This window comes from Haliaeetus albicilla, chromosome 8, assembly GCF_947461875.1.
Source record: "Haliaeetus albicilla chromosome 8, bHalAlb1.1, whole genome shotgun sequence".
In the NCBI taxonomy this organism is placed as follows: Eukaryota; Metazoa; Chordata; class Aves; order Accipitriformes; family Accipitridae; genus Haliaeetus; species Haliaeetus albicilla.
The window spans coordinates 6,827,196-6,846,440 of record NC_091490.1 but is presented as its reverse complement, the minus strand read 5'-3'; the positions used below and the strand labels follow the sequence as shown (position 1 = coordinate 6,846,440).

General features: G+C 42.1%; 1 protein-coding gene across 2 annotated transcripts in view; it reads right to left on the bottom strand.

Annotated features, from left to right (window-relative positions):
* LRP8 (LDL receptor related protein 8) overlaps positions 1 to 19,245 on the bottom strand; it is a 197,035-nt gene that overhangs the window by 74,218 nt on the left and 103,572 nt on the right. For both annotated transcript variants that reach the window (XM_069788705.1, XM_069788706.1), the window contains exon 3: positions 5,077 to 5,199. In XM_069788705.1, coding sequence (XP_069644806.1) covers positions 5,077 to 5,199 — 123 coding nt within the window. The remainder of the gene's footprint in view (positions 1 to 5,076; positions 5,200 to 19,245) is intronic.

The window sequence follows — 19,245 nt, the reverse complement described above, 5'->3', positions numbered from 1 at the left end:
TCTTTTTATATGCATAAGCAAAGCCTGTATATATCAGCAGTGGCTGCACCACAGCTCCAGGGTGATCATCAAGCCACACTGGGTTGCTTTTAGTGAAAGCAATGAAAAATACGTCCAGGGCTCTGGCCATGGTCGGGTCTCCAATGGGAGAGTACGTGTAGGCTACCAAAGATCTCCTGCAGTTAGTAGAGGCATGCTGCTGTATAACCTTGCTGCAAACAATTATAAGATCCTCAGCACTCGAGCCTACTCTGAGGTCAAAAGTATTTTCTGTATCTCAAAACAGCTGCTGGTGAGGCACGTGGGAGTTGCAGGCGTTGGGCTGACAGAGACACTAGCTCTACTCCCACTACTTCCAGATACTCTGCTATCCTTTTTAATGATTTGTGGAGAGCTCCTTGCATACTAACAAGCTGGCACGATGAAGATGAAATCCATTATCATTTCAGAGCACCTTCCAGCAATGGTAGTTTTGCACCCGCTCTAGGCCCTCCCTCACGGCAGGCAGGGAGAAGCAGCAATGGCTGATGTCAAACAGGAGGACAAGTCTGCTTCTCCTCTGGCTATTTTCTTGGCATGTATCCTGCAAGGCCAAAGTGGCTCATTTGCTTTATGTACAAGCAGCCAACCTTTCCTGAACAGAGGCCTAGTTCAGGCAATTGCTGAATCTAAAAAGGCTTTGTCAAGGAAGACAAGGCTGGAGGTTGGCATGCCCAGGTACTAACTCTTCCCCTTCCCCACCAGGAACACTGCCGCAGTGCAGCTAAATGGTATTTCTTTGTTCCCTCTCACCCACCATCCCATTTCTTTTCATTTATTAAGTATGTTTCTCAAAATAACTTTCTTCTCTTCAATATTAAATTCCTCCTCCCTCTCCTCCCTCCCCCAGCCTCAGTCAACACAACTTCTTAAACTGTGAATTCGGTCCCTTCTGCCCCTTGTGGATAGCACTAATTTCCGAGTTCAACATGGTTTTGCTTCTCTTGATTTAGGAGTTCATTCTGCTTCTGCGCAGAAACAAAAAATATAATAAAACACACCTCCCCCCAAAACTGACAATATTTCTGATGATGACTTCAGAGAGAACAGATCCAGCCCACAAGATGCCCCTGAATAGATCAGCTCACAGAAAAGGGGGACACATTTCTTTGAAACCTTAACAGAAATTAAATGAGACAAAATAAATTCAGCAGCCAGATAATAGCACTGAAAACCCGACAGATGGCAGAACACTGAGGTTTAGTGGCAACACTCACATGTTACATGAATAATTCACTTGGACAAACCTATGGATGTGAGAGCATGTCTAGGTTAAGGATCTGGCTCAAAGGAAAATGAAGAAATACAAGCAGTTTCTTATTCATAATGACCCATTTCAAACAAAAAGCCTGGATAACCATCTTCTCCAAAATCAGCCCATGCTAGAAATTAATCAACCTTCAACTAGCACCAAAACCCACAAGAAGGAGAAGTCCTATAGATCTCATCAGCTGAGAATTCAATGGGACTTAAAAGATACCCTTAGAGCTACCACTTCCAGCCACATTTCAGCGGCTTGAAGAAAATGCAGTTTAAAAAAATAATTGCATGAATAGCAAGAAAAGGCCCCAGATATCACAGCTCCAACAGAAATCAGGCCAGCTGCGACACCATCTTACGTATCTGACAGGAGACAGGTCATGCTGTCCTGAACACCTGGGGATGGGTAACATCCCTAGAGAGGATAGTGTTAGCTACAAAGCTGAGCAACTTCAGTGATCTGGGAAACAGAAAAAGCAAAGTACTGTTTTGGTTTTGCAGCAGGGTTATCTTAAAAAAAAACAAAACAAAACCACCAACCAAAACAAAACAAAACCAACCACAAACTGTTACCTTTAACTGAGCATTAGAGATAGGGACACAACATCCCTAACTACCAATAAGAGAGCACAAGATGTATTTAAAAACACACCATAAAAGCATTCAGAAAATAAAAAGCCATTCAGCAGGTGGCTAGATGCTGAGAGGAACTGCCTTGTTTTCATCACATTCTAAGCTGGAAATACTCCTAAAATGCAACAGTCAGCGTTATCAATGCTCTTAACCTCCCAGGCTTGAATGGACTATGGACAATGTCCCAATGTTGCATTAATTGAGGAGTAACCCTAGATGCTGGCAGAGGTGCCGGCAATTATGTGGCCTGTCTGAAAGCAATTGATTTTATAAAGCAGTTTGATCTTGCCAGAGGTGAGAAATCTCCATTTCCCAACCTGCCCCTTCCCGAGGGAAAATCCGCAGTGCAGGCTCCTCCAAAGCACTGTGCTGAATTTCTAAACAGGAAAATGAGACAGTCATAGGGGCCTGCAGTCATTCCTCAGCCACAGGGAGAAAGTTCAGCCTTGTTTTCATCAGCGAGAAAGAAAATGGGACTGGAGGGAAGGACCATACAGGAATGTCCAACTATACATTTTGCCTCTCACTACATTTTCTGTCTGTCATTACAGCCTCTTCTTTGCCCTTAAATAACATTTACATTCACAAAGAGCTAGGCCCTTTTACATTAAGGGTACAATTAAAAGCAAAGCCTAACACTCCAGTTTCTTGTTTAATAGCCACCAGGCTTATAACTTACTGCTGTCTTGACCAGTGGTGGTAGGAAGACCTGCAAACATACGTGAATTAACCCCACAACTGGCACTGTGCTTACGTGTTACCAGGTTGATTCTGCTTCCTCACAGAGCAGATCAGATCAGCGTTTGAGATGACACATACTTTGACAAAGATACAAAACATCTGGAAATAATGTCCTTACCGTGCAAATTAAAGCCTATAGCTATCAACAGTCATAAGATTAAAACTACTTGATCTTCATCTGATTAAGTGTGAACTTCAGATCTGAATAATCCTATAAAACAAGCAAAGTACCAAAATTCTAGTTGCAGACATTTTTAAGACTCAAAAGCAAGCTTTTAACTGGTAAAGACAGAAACATTGGCTTCTCTTGGGAGCTAGCCACAAGTCAGGCTTCTATCGAGTATCCTGTGAACATCAAGACACAAGTTCATGCATCCATCACACAAAAATTGACCTATTTTGGCTAAAACTCTTAACAAAACCTAAATATCTTATGCTGAGGTAAAGCGTGGTAAATCTGCTTGAGATAGCTATAAATAAAATATGGCATAGTTATATGCCATAGCCTTTGAGCTGGTTTCAAAGCCCTTCTATTTAAAAAACCAATTAAGAACTGGTCCATACAGGTACTGCTACTTTCACTAGGAATTCCGATTCATCTGTTAGAATGGGAACAAACTTTTTCCTGTGTCAAGGTTACGCTGGCCCACTCCCATTAGCAGCAGGGAAACGTTTCAAGGGCCATCTATTTTTCTGAACAGAACCACCACAGAAATGCAGACTTCAGTCTCTTGGAATGTTTCAAGTGGGGCGGGGGAAAGGGGGAAAAAAAAGTCACACAAAACTGAACAAATTACTTTCCTCTCAGGACAGCAGTCCCCTACTGTAACAATCAGAGGCTCAGGTCAAGTCTCCTTTATGATACTTAAGTTTTAAGGCTGATTTCCCCAGAGGATGAACACAAGGGGTGGGGGCAGGGGCTTGGGGGAGCATGGCGTGGAGTGGTGGAAATAGAAAGTGAAATGGCTAGAAAAGGAATGGAATAGCTAGAAAAGGAATGGAAGATGATTAAGAGAAATTGTCAGGGATCTTAGCACAGCATAGTCCAGGCTATGGCCCCTGACAAAAGATTTACAAACAGAGACTGCAGAGAATGGAGCTGCTTAGTTATTCAGCCCCCCTCCAGGCAATCAGGTAGTGGAAGCAGCATTAATAAGATAGTTTCTGACTAAGGATGATGCAGGGTGAAAGACCAACACATACAATATATAAATATGTTAATGCAGTTACTAAAGTAATTTTTTCTGTAGCCTCTATATAGCTGCAAAAATGATTCCATTCATTTTATGCAAGAGAAGCGCATTCATCTTTCTTAATTAGGGAGAAAGTACGACTGGTACTAGGCCTAAAAATAAAAGTATGGTTAATTTTGAAGTCCTCTGTGTGCCCCATTCTGGTGAAATCCAATAAAATACTTCCTCCAACACTGCTTCTGACTCATGGGAATATATTTGTGAAGTACATGACTGGAAATTCAATAGACTGGCTTGTACTAGTTTCATGGTCTGTTCAAGAACAATTCTGCATACATAAGTAAGCACACAAATAGAAGTCTACATATTAGTTAGTATTTTCGTTAAAATATCCCTGGGAGTCATAGAATCATAGAATTCTATGATTCTAAATAGAATTCTACACATTAGTTAGTGTTTTCACTAAAATATCCCTGGGATTCCCTTCAACTCAACATCAGACAACCCTTCACAGTCCTAGAAAAGTGGAGACAAATGGACCTCCTCAAACAGTCAAAAGAACAAGATAAAATGCACTATGTGAAAATCAAGCATGTCCTTTTACTGACTGAATCAATGAGTTTTTAAAAGGTGTTACATGCAGTTAATATCTGTCATACTTACTCTCAGCTTTAGTTATTTTACATTGCTCATCTTTTATCTGCTACCTTTTTCTTCATTTATTCTCGAAGGAAAAAAAATTAAAAATAAATAAATAATTGAGCAATACTCTAACATTGCAAAGTTCCTTTGTAATGACAGAAATGTTGCCTGCAGTGATGATAAATCCCAATATGCTATCATGCAAAACACTGCACATCTGAGTTTCCAAAAGGCCTTATCCCAGGTGAGCATGAATCTTCGTGCACTGCTGCTGATCATGAGCTCTACAACCAGATAAACTGTAACAGAGCCAGAGATGTTTTCAATTCTGTTACAGAAATACACAGTAGATAGTGCTGCCTGTATCACAGTCTGGAAAACTGGTACATTTGAAAGTTTGGAAACCATCTGATTTGAATGACCTGAATCTTTTGTGTCTTTAATTTCTGTTCTAACAGAAGCAAAAGTTGACACATCATCCTGCAAGTGTTGGGAACAACACCTCCAATTTCTCTACGCTTTCACAAGACAACATGTCTGAGAAACACCACTTTTCTGTGCTACTCACTGCATGCTGCTTCGGATTCATCTGACCCATCAGGACATTCTTCTTCACCATCACATTTCCACCTGGCTGGGATGCAGTGGCCGTTGTCACAAGTGAAATCTGACTCGGCACAAGTTTTCTTTGCTGCAAGGAAAAAAAAAGAAGAAGAAAGTACTTAGCATGAATATAAGCAGTGCAGAAGACCTCCACTGCATCCAGTCCCACTGACATGATACTGATGGCCCTGTATTGAAAGGATTCACTTCAAATTCAACATTGCTTCTTCGTGACAGAGTTGAACAGGTATCAAAGACAGGTGTTTCTTCTTGCTAGAACTCTTATCCCTCCATTATTAAACATGGATTCACTCTTTTATGTCTTTTTCCAGACATTCAAAAACCAGGGATGTTCTTTTTCAAAATAGTTTTCTAAGGCTTTTACTACAAAAGGGTGCTGCCTACATAGAACTGAAAGCATGCTGCATAATTTACAGACAGGTAAGACAAACAAGTCTCACCTTTGGAGAATTATAATCTAAATAATAATGTTTTTATCTATGCAATCTATTCATGGCTTTTTAGTACATCTGTCACCATAGTAGATAATCATAAAGCACTCCTCAAAACAATAGAAATCATTTAATTAAATGTCAACCACTCTGCACTCTTTGCTTTGCTTGCATTAATCTAAGGCTTGAAAAAGATGCAAGACATGAACTCAAGCAATTAATTGGTCTATTCCTTTGTGCCAGTGGCACAGCAGAACCAGTGCCCTGTAATACTAGTCAGCATGTTTCCACTGCAGCAGAAAAAAGTAATCTGAAGATATCTGGCCCCTTCAGTCTGTGTCCTCAGTGTCAGTGCGATCACCAGGCACTCACTGCTTTTGCAACGGTGACTTCAGTGGCTTTTCTGCTAGGAAAGGAACAGCCATGCCGTGAGAGTCACGAGCAATGGCTCAGGCTCAGTATTACCACCCTTGAAGTGCAAGACCCTATGGCTAACTGGTATCTACCCTTGTTAGTGATCACTTTACATCGGAATTGGTGGCAGGGAGAAGATTTGTTTCTTCCCTCTGCAAAGCTGCTCACAACCTAATAGGATCACAGGAAAATTCAGGTAGTAAAGGACTTCAGGAGGTCATCAAGTCCAACCTCCTGCTCAAGACAGGGTCAGCTCTGAGGTCAGACCAAGTTACTCTGGGTTTTATCCAGTCTGGTCTTAACCCCCAAGATGGAGACAGCATAACCTCCCTGAGCAATCTGTTCCACTGCTCAGCTGCCCTCATGGTGATGTTTGAGCTTGATAGCTATTCCCTGATATAAGTCATGTGCACACATCATTGCTACATCAATATTTCTTCCAGCAAACATTCTGAAAGCATTAAACATAACAAATAAGCCTCCAGGGTTTGATCTTTTATTTTCCTTTCCTTTTTTCTTACATGAGCTGCTGTCACAGAGGGAGCCATGTTAAATATCAGTCACGTGCCCACACGAGAAAGAAGGAGCATTGCTCTGTGAGGTACTGGAGAGGTCTACATGGCCGAAATTAAGTACTCATTTTCTAGTACGCAAAACACGCAGCTTCCCTGAACAGGCATCCAGCAGGAAAACACTGCAAAGCATCACTAAGCAGCTGTACTCTCTCTCAGGATGTACTTTATAAAGAGAACGTACATTTACTCCCCTTCTGTTGCTAAATGAGCCAGATTCTGGGGGCAGGGAGGAAGACAATTTTCTCTTCAGTCATTCAGAACCAGATATTATGAATTAATATAGGAAAAAACCCCAACCCCACATAGACCAAGAGTTTTTACAAGAGACCAGTCATACTAAGAATCCAATCTGATGTTCCAAAGGTATTGCACATCCATTATCAGAGAGAAAAGACCTTCTCCTTAACATCTCTGGTTAGAAAACCAAAACTTGTGAAACTGGCTATCATGCATCACTTCTGATTAATTCCATCAAACTTGCATGAAATACATCTGATGTATTTAATGATCAGAAACTCTGACCAAATACTGATGGGATATGCATTCATAACTGAAGTCGGAGCACTCTCCTGCTCCCTGTGAAGCTGACTGGGTAAAATGTTAGTATTTGCTCTTAGGGGAAGGTTATGGCACATACAAATGAAACAATCATGTCTTCATCCAGAAAGCAGAGACTAGCATAATACTGGAGACATAAGAAACTTAATTTAAAAAATGTATTTAGTTTTATACTAGCTCTCTCAATGTCCTAATGTCGTTTTCCATAGGAAAACTATCCTTTGACTTATTCGCTAGAGTTCCAAACAGCAACACGACTGCTTTTCCACCTCAAAATAAACCTTCCCTTTTTCCATCAGTCTAACACTCTGATCACTGTTATTTCCGGGACATGTGGATGCAAGTGTGAGCGAGGAGGTCAGCAACAGAAAGGAGTGTAACAGGCATTCCCTTCAACATGGCCAACCTGCTCACAGCAGATGGTGGCACTGATTGCTTTGTTCCCCTGACACTGCTCTTCAGCAGCACAATTAATAGATTGCCAGAATTCACAAAAGGGGGGGGGGAAAGCATTACTGACAGTCCCAGGGCATCATTTGGAAGGTGTTAGTGTGCTCCCCAAGCGCAGCTCCTCTTTGCAAAATGAAGTTGGGCACAACTGCTCATCAGCAGTATCACCGAAAAGCATCATCCCTGTCCGCATGCCCACCCAAAGGTCCAAGAGTCCCATGCCAGATAAATCAGCAGGATACAAATGGATTTGATCCTTTGCTTGAATCTAAGATGTTGAATCTCTTAAAGGAGCAAGACTAAGGGAAGGGGAGCTCAAACCTTTCTATGATTATTATATTTACTTCTACTGGTTTTTGTGTTTTTTTTACTGTTTCTGCTTTTTATTATTTATACTTTAATACTATATTTTATTCGTTCTTATTTTTTACTACTATTACTCTCCAACACATTGGGTCACAGCTCTGCAGACTATCTTAATTCCAATAAAGTCTGCTTTGCGTTGCAAACAGCAACCCAGATTATTCAGACTGCGAGAATACTGAAGCACTGTCTCATTTCTCACCTCTCATACAAGACTGGAATCACTTTATTTCCAACCAGATTCACCTTCTGGCACTCAATCGTCATGTCTCTGGGATCACAACGCAGGCAGGGAGCAGTTAATTAAAATATCAGCTCTCCAACTTTTTCCTTCCTTTTTCTTTTTCAAGTCTGACAACCTTTTCTACTAATCTCTCATGTTATACACCTTTCTTCTATCAATTCTCTATTAAAAATGCATTGAGGCTCACACCATAAATTGTCAGTGGTGCATTAAAATGTAAAATAAATACATACATCCCTTTTAGACAAGGGGGAGGACACAGGTTCATTTTACGGTTTCACCTGGCTCTGAAATAGCCAAGCAAAATTAATTGCTCCCCTGAGATCCATTTCCTTTGCCTTAAGCAGCCCAGACAGCTCTGCTTACATGTCTCTTCCAAATGAACATAAACAAACAAGAGTAAGTAGTCACAGCATCCCTGTGCCTCTGCTCCTTGGGGGGCAAACCAACACCTGGAACAAGAAAAGAGAAGGCTACTGAAGCGTACATAGAGCCTTTCATCTTCTCCCCTGCTCGGATGCACAGAGCGACACCAAAGAGACTGCCTTTCTTTTGACTCTTGCTTGATTTGCCTTTGGTACCTGCTTTTCCTTTCTCACATCTGCAGCTGGACAGATATGTCAGAAACTCCAGGGTGGAAGTCGGTGCCTGTGCGACCATGGGGCAAGAGACCTGGCTTAGGCAGCTTTCCAGTAATTCCTGCTTCTCTTCTCCCAGGAAGAAAGGGAAGGGGGGAAAAAAAGGTTTCAACTTTATCCAGCCATGACAGAAAAATCCACTAACACACTGAATTTTAAACTAAACTACATCAAACCAACACGGTCCTTCATTTTGCAAAACATCCTTCTCCTTTCCATTACTCATGTCTCCTACCCTGACCTGCAAGTAAGGATTCAGGGTTCATCCCTGCAGCAAATTAAAAGCATAGAACCCAAGGAGCCTCGTTTAGAATATGAACACTTAGAGGGAATTCATTAAAAAAAACCCCACAATCACTAGGGATATGTATAATTAGACTGGAGAAAATAAATATATACTGAAAGGAACAAATCTTGTACTGGCTAAAAGAAGGGACTAGATGATCTAAACGTGACTCCTAACTTTCAAAAATACCTCTCTCTGAAAGGTCAAATCCCTGACCCTAAAGCCAAATGGGTATCTGAACCTAACTGAAAGGTCCAGGATTTATTTTTTCTTCCTCTTTCTAATAAAACCCATCAGCCTCCCACTGCCCTCAGTCACTTCATTTAACCTCACTTAACTTTTGTCTCAGTTCTAGAGGCTTTATGGGGCAGGAACATCTTTACAGTTACTCTTTGTAAGACACCAGGGCCTCTGTAATTCAATTCCAATTCATGCCCCTTGTTTATTCCCATTTTGCACATCTGTAATACTAAGCAATACACCACTCTATGATAGTTTCATTTTTTGCTACTTCTAATTTTCCCAAACCAACACAGTTGAAAAGCAGAGTGAACGTATTTCCTTTCTTATCATCAATAGTTCTGTGAGCAAAGCTGTAGCTGTTCAACAGCAGCAGTGATGTAAAAGCACATACAAAAGCACATTTTCTGATTGCAGCTTGCCTGTAAAGGACAGTTAAAACAAAGATTCCCCCCTGCCAAGAGAATGAACCCCGATGCCCCTATGTAGTAATAACAGACTCTAAACACAGGATTTTTAGATTAAGGGTTTTGTTCAAACTCTGGGTTGTGTATCCAGACAGAAAACCGGGCTGATGAGAGCATCCTTGAGCTTAAACCACAAAGACCCCACAGACTGTGCTCTCTCCCCATTTTCCCCCCTCAGTAACTGTAGACCAATTCCCACCAATTCTGAAAGGGGGGAAAGATGTGAAAAATAAGTCTACACGTTAAATAAAATTGGTAGCCGAATAGAGAACAATCAAAATTACAGCTCCGCAGAGGGAGATGAGGGCAGAAAGTGGTCACTGGGCCGGTCTGTGGCACATGCTGCCAGCCAGCTGGAGCTGCGCAGCTTCCGCACCTCATTCCTAAGGTAGGTTTATTGCAGAGGGAAGAAGGCAATTAGGGATTAAAAACCAAATGACCAAAAAACCCAGACACCAAAACCATTGAAAACCAGTTTGATTTGTTCTGCTGCCCTCATTCCTTTATATAGATCCTGCTCCTACTTTAACTTCTGAATCAACACCAGACCTCCTGTCAAACTGTGTATCTGTTCTCATTTGCAGCCAGTATTCAGCCTTCCTGCAGAAGCTAGTTTCACTCAAGCCACTGTAAAAGTAAAATAAAGTAAAATAAAGTAAAAGGCCATACAATGAAAGTTTTGCTGTGATCTTCTGCAGCAGTAAAATAGCACAACCCTGTAGGATGTGAGAATAGGAAGACGATGGTAGGCCAGAAAGAGAAATTGAAATTCATAAAACAGGGTTTCATTTCATGCTGGGAAACTTCAATGGCAACTTTGATCAGTGGCTTATCAGAGCCGCTGACAAGACTCCATACGAGAAGAAGAAAAGCAGCATCACACAAGTTCAGGAGCTTAACACAGACCATCGCCATCACTCAGCCCCAAGAGGTGCCAACAGCAGCTTGAACAGTAACATGGGACACAAGTTAGCTCTTCCCAGAAGAAAATACATCATTGTTATGGCTCACCCTGCACTTCTTAAGGACCTCAATTAATCCTGTCTCACAGTGAGCAAAATACACCCCAGCTGCATCATTTGCTTGGCCCAGTAACGTTTTCTGCTTACCAAGAGAAAGGTAAGGGGCTGGACTCATTATTCAGCTCGAGAGAGATTCTGGGCTATACAAAACCTGACAGCAAACAGTCGCCTTCAGTTTATAACCTCAGTCAACTCCTGACCACAAACAGAGCCACCATGGCATTGCAAATGCCACTCCCAAACAAAAAGTCCCAGCAATACAAGAAAGCAAATTCTTTTTTTATTTTTTAATTCAAAGTTATGTTCACCACAAACTTGACATATACTCCCAAACCCAGAAAACTCTTGGAGCAGGAGACTGAGCCCTAACCACATACTTTGTCGGTGTCCCTGCCCTTCAAAAAAAGTCTGTGATATTGATCCCAAATCCCTTGGCCAGGTTATACACCCAAAGGATGTCTTAGCCTTCTTAAGGAGATTTGAAAATCCTAATCTACATCTGACAATACTGCAGCCTGAGCACTCTCAATTCCTGCCACTAACGTGGTAGTGATTTTGCAAAGGAGGAACTGTAACAGGGAGTGTAGGACTATCCACCCCGGTGTAGTTTCCTGGTCACAGCAGATGGGCAAAACTCCATCCCTGGCCGTGCCCAGCTGCCCTGGCTTTAGGCACCTGACCACTGCGTGTTGGAGGCCCGACCCCCAGGGCAGCACCTCTGCCAGGGCTACAGGTTTGGCTGCAGGTGACCCCCTCGCTGCCAAATCCTCCGTATGGGAAATCCCAGGAACATGTTGTTTTGCAGCTACAAAATGGCAACAGCTAAGATCCAAGAATTGAAGTGTCAGGAAATCCTAGTGGATGTGGACTGTCGAGTCCTTTCAATTTTCAGACAACTAAGGACACCTTGAAGTAATGAAAGGGAATATTTAGCCACTCTCTGAATCTGGCCACTTTTTTTGACACTGCCATCTCAGCTGGCAATTACATTTATAAAGCAAGATTTATCAGATCACCTCAAACAGCCCATGCTTAGACACAGACCACAGTCCCTTTGATTCTCCACATGAAACACATTTTAAAGAAACTTCTCCCCAAGACCCCCGAACCAGCCCCAGAAACAACCCCCAATTGATAGAAGCCTAGTCAGAGCATTTGGGACTGCCTGAAGCTGCTATCACAGTAACCAAAACATGCAGCTGCTGAGTCTAAACTAGCCCCTCTGATCAATCAAATCAAATCAATTAAATTAAAAGGAGAAAAAGAGATGTCACCTGTGATTTTTCTTTAGTATCAAAGGTATCCTTTGCGCATTTTAAATGGTAATATCTGTAAGGCTCCTGTTTAGAATTATTTAAATACATTTTCATGATTAATGCCAAGTTTAACATGAGGAAAATGGCAGCACCTAATTGCAAGCTATGGAAAACACAATGCTGAAATAGTATTTTGCTCTCATGTATGAAATTAAAGCAATTTCAACTAACAAATACATGCCTTCATTGCTAAATTTACTCATGTAATCAAGGCAAAACTGAACAAAATTTTTCCCCAACCTGTCTTCAGGTTGCTGCTGTCATTTCAGACTTCAAGGGGCTGTACACTCAAAAGCAGCTCTGGTTTTTGCCAAATATACAAGTTTAACAAATGCAGCGTTTGTCCCTACAAACCATGCTTCACCAGCAGGAAAAGCAAGAATCCCAGAAGAGAATTCAAGGACAAAATGATCACTTGGACTGGTGTGGTCCTTCGAGGGCATTAGAGGTCTGTAAAACATACTACTTGGGTATTCAAGACAAGTCTTCCCTTTGAGTTCAAAGGCTTCAGCAGGGCTCTGGGGCTTTGTCTTGGGGAGCTTCACAGCTGGGAACAGCCCAGGCAGAGAGCTCAAGTGCTGCCTCCCTTCAGAGGAAGGTGCTACACATTCCTTTGGGCAAAGCTCCTCCAACATCTGCTCCCTCCACTTTTCCTTCAGCTTTCTCAGTTTTTGTTGTTGGTTTTGGGGGGGGGGGGGGGTGGGGGTGGTGGGGTGGTGGTGTTTGTTTGATTGGTTTGTTTTTTAAGACCTACTTGTAAAGCGTCACTGATCTTTTAAGCTGTACAAAACCAGGTTTTGTGACAATTTTCTCACTACTATTCTGCAGGAGTCCATATTGCCTCAGTGTTCAAGTCTCTAGAGTTTAAAAAAAAAAAAAAAACAAAAAAACAAAAAACAAACCAAAAAACAACCAACCAACAAACCCACAAGAAAACCAACCAACTTCCCTCCCATTCTACTCGTAAATTGGAAAATCATGTCCTTCTACAGAGGAAAGGGGAAGAAAGGACAGATTTTCCTACCAGCATCTTAAATACACCCCCAGCTTTTCTCAGAAATAGGCTGACAATCCTGTCCAGCCTGCAGTCACCTCTGGATACTACCGATCAACCTCACTGCAATGTGGCAAGTTGGCAGTTCCGAAAAAGTACCTGACATTCAGTGTCAGAACATGCCCACCGACAAAGTCTCACTGACATTCATCCTCATACAGCAGCAACAGTGACAAGGAGGCTGGCAAGTAGAGACAGGGTCACGTTTCAGAAAATGTAATTTTTATTACAACAAAGATTATGCAAGGTAGCATTCTGCGAAAGGACTATTGGAAAGCTTGCTCCTCTCACTTAAGAGATCTGAGAACTTGAAGTGCACAAGTCATGCATGTCCTCAGTTACAGGCAGATGGACAGAGAGACATTAAATGACATGCCAAAAGTCATGCAGCAAATCTGTGGCATAGCCAAGGATCTGACCCACATCTTTCAGCCACATCTGCTAGTGCAGTATCTTAAGCTCAAGACAAAATTTCCACTGTACAGAAAAGAGCAGCCATCACTCTGCTGTAGAAGTTGAACATGTTTCCAGAACTCCATATTGCTGCAGTCACGACCTCTTCAAAGGATTTGGTACGCTCTGAGTTTCCAGTTTGTTTCTAAATATTTCTTTGACTAATGCTCATCTGCACTGACTTTTGCTGACAGAATTGCCAGCTTTGTCTGTCTGTTCTGGGTTTTGTTTTGCTTTCTTTTAAAAAGCAGCAAGACATTGTTGCAAGACACAAGCTCTTGGGTGGCACCTACATGTATGTTATTTCACAATGAAGGATGTCTGCAAATTCCTCAAGAGGCACTTGACATTATTCTGCCTTTCTATTTCTGGGAATTAAACACTAGGGGCCATATTCTACCCTGATGAAACATCACCAAAGCCCATGAATAATTATTGGCCTCCGTGGTCTCTGTGCAAAATTGGACGCAGATGTTTTTATGACACCCTATGATGTCTGTTTTCAATATAGGTTTTATAACCCTCAGCCTAAGTCAGAGTTATGTGCCTCAAGGAGACACCTATAAATACTGCTGTTCAACAGGATGGTCACAGAGATATGAAAACATTCCTGGACAGAAAGGTGAAAACAGTGTAAAACTCCCCAGACTCTGAAACTTGGGAGTGATCACAAGCATTGGACTCTCTTCAGCCAGGCTGACACTGTGCTGTAGTACTTGGAGCTTGAAAACTCTTGATATTCCCAAATTATTAATGGTTATCCATCTCCAGAGAGAGGTTAAACAATCAATCCCCTGAAGAAAAAAGCCAGACTTCCTGAGAACAAAACATATTGAACACCATTTCTGCTAGCAAACATATTAAGGCAGAAAAGCAGAAGTTGTTAATTTAAGTTCATGGAGCAATTTTAGTTCCCACCTACAAATATGCCGATAGCTTGTCAGACAGGTACCAGGGAAACAGAACAGCCATACTAACTTTGCTTTTAGTTATTCAAAAAAGGAAAGAAAGGAGGAAATTAAGACACATGAACACAGATCTTTTCACTGAGTGATACTGAGAAGGGATACAAGGAAAAGGAGGGCCTCCCTACACAGTCACTACTTAAGATTTCTGCTCTATTTGATGTTTTTAAGTATTACTCCTTTTTCATAGGTGGTGGTAACAAAATCTCCAAGACCAGTGTAGAGGATGGCAAAGAACATCCCCAAAGCCTGAAGGGCTACTATTTCTTGCCTGGGTTATGCTGTTGCATCAAAACATTGTAACACTGGAGCTTATACTGGAGACCCCATTGGCAGAAGTTGCCTTTCACAGCTTGGACACAGCATTTAAGTTCTCTTTGCCTGAATTTAATGTACATACTGTGAGGTTAAAGTACACCAAAGCAAAACATAGCACCTTCAACAGAACTTCATGGCAAGTTTGCATGCAGGAGGTAAGTCCAGGAGTCCCAAACTCAAGCTGTTGCTTGATCTACACTGTCTTTGGGGTTAAATCAGTGTAAGGCATTTCTGGCAATCCTCAACCCCTGGCTGCATGTTCGCCACTTCGCTGCTAAGAGTCTGCCCTCGCGCAGCTGTGTGCGTGTTTTGCAGCCCAGGTCACCTGGCCAACGTGGGCTTCAAGAACATAAAACACATCTGCTGGGGAGCTGCAGCAATTTCACCAGTCACCTTTGCCACTGAAAGGAGAGCAGCGTGATTACACACTGGGAGTCGCCAAAATTGCAGGCAAAGTCACTTCCTCTGCAACTCAGCCTTAAAACAGCCAGAAGAGAAATATATACAATTTAAGCCCTGTTTTGCAGAACTTGGCATGGGTCCAGGCTGCATACTGTCACTACAACTGTGTGGAAAAACAGTAACCTGAAATTTACACCTGCAAGCTCTGTGTTTGTAAGCATGGTAAAACACACGCATATGACATACCTACGAACAAGCATTATACATTCCTAAAAATGTGCTAGTTGCTAACAGCCCACGTATCTCAGACATGTAATACAAATTACCTAAATCTAATGACACACTGGAAACCCAGGACATGTCAATGCAAAACTCACAACCCCTAACAAAACAAAGAAAAGAAAAAAAAGGAAAAAAACCAAAGGCTTTTCAAGAGCCAGGATCAATAACCTAAATCTCATACTTGAAGACTTAATCTTCTTGGTGGCAAAAGGATGCCTTCTGTTGGTGGGAAATAGGGAGAGGGGACAAGAGAAGCGTAACAGATTTGGGATGACTAAGAAGGTATTGCCAGTTCTGTGCACAAATCCGCATGGGTGGCCAGCAAGGAAAGGCAATGTGGGTCCGTGCTCCCAATTAGGGAATTACATGTGCAGTAACACACCTGAGCATTCTGTTTGGCAACCAACAGCAGGGGAAATGAAGCTCTTTCTTTGCTTGGTTCTGCTGCATTTATTTTTTATTAGTAACAACATCGCATTTTATGTCACATCTATACATGGTCCAGTTGCTTAATGTTGGATCCATGTTTGCTCTTTTTCTCCTGTTCCTACTTACTGATTAAAGTTGTAGGGTGAATAATGCAAGAGATGCTCTATACAGTTAAAAAAACCCACATGCCATAGTTTACTTTTCTGGGAGGTTAAAATACTGCAATTAAAATACCCACTGCACAGTCTTGGAAGAATGAAGAGTCAACAGCAATGAAAGGAGCAGGGATTTTTCTAAAGTCTTAATCCAGTGCTTTTTCCATTTGCCTTGTTTTTAGCCAAATTATGGCACTTTTTGGAGTAAAAATTTATTTCTAGGATTATTAAAAAAAAAGTTCCCCTTTCTGACCATGCATTCATTATCCTGAATTCTTTAATTGCTTCAGACACCAAGAAGTGAAATAGAAAATGGAAAGTAATAATTGGTATGCCACAGAAGAAAAAAAATATACACAGAAACCCCCTGTGCCATAATAAACACTTCTGAAGAGCATTCTTATGTCATACCAATATGCATGGTATAGAAACTTGCATTGTATTAACCGGGTAGCGACACATCAGGAATGTTCAAGATGATTAAAAAAAAAAATTTAGATCCTGGTTCTTAATGATCTTTAGACAGACTAGTGCCACAGATGTCCCTGTGTATGTACCTGTGAAGATACCTTTTCTACAGCTCTGTTAACTGCTTTGTAAAGATGACATGAATTGCATCCAATGACTAATTTGCCAGGAATCTTGCTTTTTAAGACCACTGAATCAGAGCTCTGGGAATTGTAAGGGATCACACACAAAAGCATTTTCAAAAACGTCTCCAAAGCCAGCATCGTTTCAGACTGAACAGCAGGTTCATCCTCTGATCCAAGTCTGTTACGGCGGAACAGCGCCAAACAAACGTCTATTAATACTCTGCCAGGAAGCATGAGCGGATGGGCTCTTGCATTACATTAAGCAAAGTGGTCAGGTTAAGAGTTAGGCATCGGTCACACAGTTCCTCCATTCAAGCACAAACCTCTTCACCCATCATCATGTGTTGTCAAATGCTTTTGTGCATTGCAATATTAAATACTAGTACCCTGGGGATGGGAGATGAATAGGCACAACATGGAAATTATGATGCATGCAACAATACCCTTTAACCTATTAACAAGTATGACCAAGCTTACTTATTCTGAGCTCTCTAATCATCAAGACAAGAAGACATCAACAGCTACTGTGTCACACTGACAGGGCCTTCAATGGCAAGTCTGGTTCAAAGGTCCACAGGAAACACAAAGAGGCTTTGTCTTTTGATGTAAAGAACAAAGCTACCATGTGGCACAGCATCACACACGCAATTAGTCAGGAAAGTTAATACAGCAGAAGCAGATGGTGGAACCATGTCAACATTTTTAGTGGGCACATTTCCCCTTACTCTCGAGTTGCTGTGAACTGAGGTCACGGGGGAGCAGCAGGCAGATTGTTGATAAGCCGGACTACACCAGGGATCGACATTACCCTTTTATCTACTTGTCTGAGGTACCCGTGTGCTCCCACCTCTACTGGCATAGCTCACATCTTTCAGACACCTCCTCTCAATGCCACAGAGTAGCACCATTAACCTCACTGCACACAGAGGGAAACTGAGGCAAAGAGACAACCAGTCTCTAACCCTGGTTGTGCTGGGAAATGCTGACAGGGAAAGGCATTAAAAACACACCTTCAGTGGCCCTTACGCTGCTCATTCTGCTCATTTCTGCAGCAAAATGAATTACCAAATGGTATACGATTCACTCATACAGCACAGCTACAGCACATGTCACTCCAAAATACTTCCTACATTCACAAAGAGCAACTGCTCCTCTGATGCTTCTCACCTGCCAGCCCTAAAGCTCAGCTAACACAGGACAGGAACGAAAGGCTTCTGTTCATCACCAATCACACTGGATGCGCAGAAAATGTAAAACCCAAACCAGAAGGATGGCACAAAGAAATACAATACAGGAAATGCTGCGATTCACTCGACTTTGAAGTAACAGCCCTACACAGCCTTCAAACAAAATCTGAACTGCTATTATCATCAACCAGTTCTGCCCAATTCCCCAGCTCCATACCTCATGGATTTCAAAAGTACCCAGGTGAGGATGGCAGGAGCTTTCAGCTCTCTAAGTCATTTAATTAAAATAAAATGAACAACCAGCAGTTAGTCAAACCACACGTACGTTGCAGCCACTACAGCTGCCGAATTCTGCAGCCCTCGGTCCAATCTGATTTCCTTTAAAGCTCCTAGCAACCCATTAATTAAAACGCATTATTTACAGCTTCCAGGGGCTTGAAACCATGGGATGTACTTGATGGAATTTATGCAATTATGTACAGTCAGTCCTAGCGACAGGCTCGATTCTTGCTCTTGCTCTCCACTGCTCCCACACTCAGCCATTTCCCTCCCCACAGCTTGTCCACACGGTGCCGTTCGGCCTGGGCCTGCCATGGTGCGATCGGCTGCCATGGAAATGAGCAGGAGGCAACAAAGGAACCGCGAGGCTCTCGCTGGAGATGGAGGAGTTGCAAGGCGATAGCGCAGGAAGGCCAAGACAAAGAGAAACCAATTTGCCTGCTGCCTCTAAACACAAACAACGCTCCCCCTTTGTGCAAGGAGATGTTGGTAAATAGACTTTTCCCCTGGTATAAGAAACTAAGCCTCTTCCAGTCAAATGCAACCAGGCTAGGCAGAGGGAGCATCCCACCTTTGGTCATATGCAGCAGTCCACCCGTTAGTGCTTCGTGGCAAGACATCAGTAACAAGGTGATCCCAAAGCAAACCCGGAGGATGTGTAGTTTAACTTACTTAATAAGCAATCCTCATGTCACTCCTATGGCAGCATCAGCTGCAGACAGATCTTCTCTACTTTTTCTGAAAGAGTTTTTCTTTTTTTACTCCATTATTAAGTAGTCATGCTCATCAGCAAGTCCCTTGACTTTGTAAGAAAAAAGCATCTTAAAACATATATTAGAAGGTATGACTGACAAGCATAACAAAGTCTACTGTGTCTTTGAAGTGATTTCCAAAGGTGTTTTAGGAGAATAAAGGGAACAAAGTTCTACGGAACCATGAACTTTTTACTGCTTAAGGAGTCCCACATGAACACTGCTGAAAGATCAAGTACC